The 7367-nt window shown below is 36.7% G+C and overlaps 1 protein-coding gene across 1 annotated transcript in view; it reads left to right on the forward strand.

Moving 5' to 3' along the window:
- Positions 1–7367, forward strand: part of LOC106876747 (uncharacterized protein CG43867) — a 115098-nt gene that overhangs the window by 68760 nt on the left and 38971 nt on the right. The window contains exon 9 of the mRNA XM_014925434.1: positions 5995–6172. Coding sequence (XP_014780920.1) covers positions 5995–6172 — 178 coding nt within the window. The remainder of the gene's footprint in view (positions 1–5994; positions 6173–7367) is intronic.

Genomic DNA, 7367 nt, shown 5'->3' on the forward strand with positions numbered 1-7367 from the left:
CTACCCTTTCAGATATACTTACATTGTGATTTCTGCAATGTGGTGCATAAATTGTCAAGTAAATGAGACGCATCTTTGCCTCCACTGATTCATTTGCAAAGTGTTGAGTAAAATTATTTCGTTGCAGACCTCCTTTGAGTCTTTTTATTATCACTGCGACACACATAGTCCCCAGTTGGTAACATTGATTTCAAGGCCTTCCCAGATGAGAGACTGGCATTCCACTTAATGTCTATGTTCCATGCTGGCATGGATTGGAGAGTTATTAATGTAGAAATATGGTATCGTAGCTACTAACAGTTGAGGGTTGCGTAGTCTAGACGGCGTTTTTAGATTTCATTATTCTCTTTAACCCGGGCAAAGCCAGGTATTTCTGCTAGTTGTATAATAAAACACCCAAAAATTTCCACTTTCCTGTTTTCTTACATACATACATACATACATATATTCACACACACATACATACACACACATACACATGCACGAGCACACATTTGGCTTCTATATTGTTGCTGTCTATATAATTTCACTCTAGCATTAATCAACTTGAGGTTATGGTAGAAGACTCTTTACTCAGGCTGCTATGCAGTGGAATCAAATCAAGAGTCACATGATTTCAAAGTGAAACCATGCTTTTACTTATATAACTAAGGCTTTTTTGGGAATCTACAGTTCTGTGGGACAGCTGTACTTTTATTCAATGGTGCCATATTTTCAAGTGAATCTTTATGAACTTTTCTTTAATATGAATACAAGGATGTAATACAACATATTAAAATCTGCTAAGTCTTAGTCGTACAGCAGCAAAATGATATCATAGAGAGGCTATTGATTATTATCTTCTATTTTGTTGTCTAGTAAGGATTGTTTATTTCTCAGTGTAAAGTGAAAAATAATAGATGCCATCTCTCAAGATGGAAGACGTGATACTTGTGTAACAAGGGCTGTAACTTTCAGAGATGTTGTCACCGACACAACCCATTCAGTACTACCAATGGGACTTTTACAATATCAAAAGTATCGAATGTTTCAAGCAAAATTAATTTTCAAAAGAAATTTATATACTCTTTTATTCTTTTACTCTTTTACTTGTTTCAGTCATTTGACTGCGGCCATGCTGGAGCACCGCCTTTTTAGTCGAGCAAATCGACCCCAGGACTTATTCTTTGGAAGCCTAGTACTTATTCTATCGGTCTCTTTTGCCAAACCGCTAAGTTACGGGGACGTAAACACACCACCATCGGTTGTCAAGAGATGCTGGGGGGACAAACACAGACACACAAACATACACAAACACACATATATATACATATATATAACGGGCTTCTTTCAGTTTCTGTCTACCAAATCTACTCACAAGGCTTTGGTCGGCCCGAGGCTATAGTAGAAGACACTTGTCCAAGGTGCCATGCAGTGGGAATGAACCCAGAACCATGTGGTTGGTAAGCAAGCTACTTACCACACAGCCACTCCTGCGCCATGATTCTCTATAAACTTTCAACCATCTTACAAATTTCAAAATAACCATGGAATTTCCACAATTTCTGCCAGTAAATCACTATTTTATCAGCTAATTTTTATTTCCTTCTTATCCAAGCATCTTCTCCTTATATTTTCTACGCCCATCTGACTATATCTGCTTGTCGGTCTGTCTCTCTTTCTTTCTTCTGCCATTTATTTCACACTCCTTCCACTCTATTTCATCTTCACGGTATGTATATATCAATGCATGCATGTATGTATATATATGTTAGATCACTCCATGGCCAGGTCACTCTTAGTGCTACTGGTAACATGTAACCCAGTACAACCTGTCACATGGTAGGGCTATCAGCAGCAACTATACTAGCAACTCCATCATGCCCTTGCTGGGTAAGGAGGGTGGGTTTTCATTGGTCACCCTGTGGGATGAAAAGCAAAATCAGTCAAAGGAAGGATGAACTCAGTAGAATCAACAGCCATCCAACAGCTAGGAGTAAGAGACTCCGAAGGAAATTTCAAAATAACATTCGTCTCATTACAAAGCCAAATATCTTGCTTTTGCATGTTTCTGGACTACTTGGCTCTGTAGGTCAGCATTTTAGTGGCATTGTACAAACTCTATTGATTTTAATTTTCAGCACTGGCGTAATTTGTTAGTGGTGGTGGGAAAGGATCAAATAGCTACAGGTTTCTCCTGTATTTTGCTTGATATGAACTGCTCTTTCCTCATCACATAAGACTTGTACTTCATATCTCTGTGTATCACTTTGTTCACTTCACCACTTTGAGCTGTTTGATGATGGCATTCATTGACTCATTGGCATGTTCACTGACTTACTGTGGTGCTCATTGACTCACCAGAGTGTTCATTGACTCATTAGGGTATTCATTAACTTACTGGGGTGTTTGTTGACTCACTGAGGCATTCACTGACTTGCCTGTTGATGACATCCTAGACGTATAAGATCAACACAGCTATCCTGACAACATCTAGCTATTGAGAATGTTTTTCTTCTTCCTTCCATACATGATACAACCCTACCACAGGCCTCATCTCTTTTTTTGGACATGAACATGACCATGAATGTCCCTAGTCATGTTCAAGAAATTGATGATCTTCAGGTCGCTGTGGTTGGCATGCCTCTTCATTTCCTGTGTCAGATTACAACCTGCCATATTGGTATTGTTAATGTATCTGAAATAGAACTGGAAAAGCTACAATTTGGACCATGCTGCCATAATGTTACAGAAGATCATTATATTGATATTGATCTTAAGAAGACAACATTTTTTTAACGGAAATCTTTTCTTGGATTTGACCAAGTAAAATGAAAAGCTGCTGAAAACATGATAGAAGTAATTTTGGATCAACTTGTGAAAAACGAAATACCATTATAAAACTGTCGATCATTCTGCTATGACAACGCTGCAGATACACTTGTTTATAAAAATAGTGTTCAACAGAGGATTAATGAAAAAAAACTAAGTTATTTTTGCAAATAGCAATAATCTTTCTCTCAATTTGATTGAATTGCATGCTGGTAACCATAATATATTGATGGCAAATTTCTTTTGGAGCAATTCTGTTGCTTTATTCATTCTTTTTCTGCTGAACACTGTTGGCAAAAAAGAAAAGATGCCATATCAGACGTCAATGGATTTCCTGGACAGAGTCTGTGAAGCCAGTTCATGAAAACTCTAATATGATAGTGAAATTTTTGCAAAGAATGGTTGATTATGAAAATGAAACGGTTAATACAAGAGGGGACAAGGCAGGTTCTGAATCAAATTTTAGCTTTTAATTCCTTGGTTTTGATTTAATTTTGGAATAAGGTCGTTATTGAATGGACCATGTTCAAAAACAACTACGAAATCAAAATCGTAACAAACTTTTGTAGTGCTACTTAAGATTGATGGTCCTTCATATTTATTATTTAAACAGTTTTAGATCCTCGACTAGTTATCAATTGAAGTTGTGTTGAAACTATGTGATAAATAAGATATTTGAGTTATAATTATCACCATTATATTGGTTTCAAATTTTGGCACAAGGCCAGCAATTTTAAGGGAGGGGAAGATTAATTACATCAACCCTAGTATTCAACTGGTACTTAATTTATCAATCCCAAAACATAAAAGGCAAAGTTGACCTCTGCAGAATTTGAACTCAGAATGTACAGACAGACGAAATGCTATTTAGCATTTTTCCCAGCATGCTAACGATTCTGCCAGTTTCAAACATCAAAAACGTCACTCTCTCTGGAACTGAAAAGATTCAACAAAAACTGCAAAAAGAGTTTAATATAAACAGAACAAACTGTTACACCAATAAAAAGATAAAGAAAATATAAGATCCAGTATAAATTCTAGATCTTTTATAAATTTAACCCTTTAGTATTCAGATTATTCTGTCAAATGTATTCACATCATTTTGAATTAATCCGGCATTATTTCAGAGCTTTGAGATTTCATTGATGGGATTGCTTATTTGTAAAATGACACTGCAGGGTAGGTGCAAAAGGCCAGCTCTGACCACTTTGAAGAGAAAATAGGTGGAATATTTTGAGCCAGATATGGCAGTTTAACCTTTTTGTTACCGTATTTATTTTGATATGATATGTGTTTCTTTCAATTACTTTAAATATAACAAAGAATTAAGTAAAATAACTTAGTTATCATTCAGCTGGTGTTAGGAACATAAATTGTGACTAAAGTTTGGTGGAAGATTTTAATTCAAAACTTATGAAAACAAAACATTTGTACTCACAGCTAGGGCCAGTTTCAGCTGGGTTGGTAACAAAAGGGTTAAATGCTAAAGGTTCAAACGCACATCATATATATATACGTAGTGACATTGTGAAAATAAGGGTTAAAGTTCCATTATTTTTAGTAGAAGATAAAATGCTTGTCAACAATATGCTTCAATCTTTCAATGTTTATGCAGAAAGAGTTCCTGTCTCTCTTGAAGACATCTTTGAAATGTGTATGGAGCCATCTTTGCGTTTTCTTGCCAGAGGCCAGCTTCTCATAGGATCCTTCCGTCTGACATTTGGTGTGTATACAAACACCCATATATGCATACACACACACACACACACACACACATGCACACACAATTTGGTCTGCGGTAACAAATGTTTGTATAGCAGTTGTTTAACAACAACACATCATTTAAGCGAGGTCGTTGCCAGTGCCGCTGGACTGGCTCCCGTGCAGGTGGCACATAAAAAACACCTTTCTGAGCATGGCCATTGCCAGTACCATGTGACTGGCCCTCGTGCCGGTGGCACGTAAAAGCATCCACTACACTCCGGAGTGGTTGGCATTAGGAAGGGTATCCAGCTGTAGAAACTCTGCCAGATCAGATTGGAGCCTGGTGCAGCCGTCTGGCTTGCCAGTCCTCAGTCAAATCGTCCAACCCATGCCAGCATGGAAAGCGGACGTTAAACGATGATGATGATGATGATCTGCCAATGAGAGACTGTCTCGGTGGTCATTTGATATGGTAGAAGTAGCAACCAACTATCTCTGAAATCACACCTTACTGTCTCAAACAAGAACAAACACATTGGATAATGTAGTCCTAGACACCCTTTGTCTCTACGTCCTTCAAGCTTTTATCCTGAAGACACAGATCCTTAGTCTTTGTTAAGCTGTAATTTTCTTCACCAACAAAGGATTTTGTATTCACAACCAGTCATCTATCCTAGTCCTGTTGTATGCAAAATCTATCTAGCTTGTGTGTCTGGCTTGTGTTTCTGGTAGATGATCAAATGGTTGGTGATGTTATCAAAGTTAGTTTTACAAAAAGTCAGGTTATTTGTGTCAGAACTTCAAGCGTCTTGATTTCTTCATTCCTTGCTCTATATCTTTAACCTCCATGTACATTAGAGTAGCAATCATTGTATTACCCAGTAAATCACCAGCCATGACAAAGAGGTCACTACCATTCATTACTGTCTATGATTTCCTAGAAAAAGGATCTCATAGAAACAGAAATTTTGTTCATGTTAACCCTGATTGGAGTGCAATGTAGAGATTACTGTTTCCATCACACTGTTAATAAGTTTAAACTCAGATGTTTTATTACATATTCTGACCATCTCCATAACTTTATCCATTTATCTATCTGTCTATCTATCTATCTATCTATCTATCTATCTATCTATCTATCTATCTATCTGTCTGTCTTTCTGTCTCTCTGTCTCCATCCATCCATCCATCTATCTGTCTATCTATCTAAATAGACTATCTGTCTGTCCATCCATCAATCCGTCTGTCTGTCTATCTATCAATATACCCCCCACACACAAACACACACACACACACACACATCAATTTTATCAATTGACCAATTGATTGATGACAGGTAATTCTGCCCACTTTCTGTTTTGGGCTCTGTCTGTAAATGTACTTAAATCTTAATCACTTATATTATATTGTGTGTGTGTGTGTCCATATATTTGTCATGTATCTATTATATATTTATCTTATTTATTTATTGCGTTTCAGAACTGAGGCAGGGAAATACGCCATATTCTGCCAAAGAGGCTTGGAGAGGACCATGCAGAAAGATGGACGAGAAGCTAAGCCTTCACGCATGGAAGTTCTCTCAATTCTACTGCGACATCCATACCATCACTCTCAACCACTCAGTATTCCCCTTCATTTCCTTAACAACACTTATCAGGTGAGTAAGAATGGTCAGGTGTACAGATAAATGTACTCATTAATCTGTTAATGATGTAATTAGTTCCTTTAAAGAACTAATTAAGTAAATAATTTGTTTAATGAAAATAGAGATCTTTAGTAATAATTAAGCATTTCCTTTCAGATTCCAAAATTTCTGAGATATATAACTAAAATATTACCAGAACTTGTATTAAAACTTGAAAATAGGTGACAAAAAATATTGTATTTTCTTGACCACAATTTATGGCCAAAAATACATAGGTCAACATATACCCCAAAACAGCTTTGGAAGACCAAAAATTCCATGAGAAATGCAGCAATATTTGGAAAGATAGAATCAATGTTTGAATGTTTACACTGCATGTTCACACTATACTCAATATTGACTTGTATGCCAGGAATTACAGGCACCAAGACTGTTGCTTATGAATTTCTGCTCAAAGTAGGTGTATAAGTAACTGCCACATTTCATATCTTTTGAATTAATTCTTTTAATAGCAGCCCTCATGCAGGCATAACAGTATTTTGGTTCCCAACAGTACACAAGCTGCATGACATTTCAGTCATTTTTGCCATAGCTCAATGTAAGGCATTCTCTTATTGGCTGATAGTTGAATATTGAGTGTTAACATGTCAAAGCATCACTAGAGGCTCCACTACCACCACCACCACCACTATTACCACTGCATGCATTCTTGTGAAATTTCTGTGATTTGCGTGTCATTACAACCTATATTTTCTATGGCATATTTATAGACTTAAATGCTCAAAAGCAACTTGGCGGCACTCAGGATTTCATGCCATCCTGTTCGCAAAAGGTGATCTTCAAGTACATTCCATACTTTTTCCTTGCTTCAGACAGTCAGTTGGAGTTGAAATGAACAACACAGGATTATTATCCAACTTACACACCAGATCATAATCTTGTGTTCTACATATTGTAATTATGACATACAATCACAGGGCAAATTACCATATATTGTTTGACTTTTTTTTATAGGCACAGGTGGGGCTGTATGGTAAGAAGCATGCTTCCCAGCCATATGGTTCAAAGTTTAGTCCCACTGTGTGGCTCCTTAGGCAAGTGTCTTCTACTATAGTCTTGGACCGACAAAAATATTGCGAGTGGGTTTGGTTGAGAGAAACTGAAAGTAACCTTTATATAAATATATATATATATATATATATATATA

Source organism: Octopus bimaculoides, chromosome 6 (assembly GCF_001194135.2).
Source record: "Octopus bimaculoides isolate UCB-OBI-ISO-001 chromosome 6, ASM119413v2, whole genome shotgun sequence".
In the NCBI taxonomy this organism is placed as follows: domain Eukaryota; kingdom Metazoa; phylum Mollusca; class Cephalopoda; order Octopoda; family Octopodidae; genus Octopus; species Octopus bimaculoides.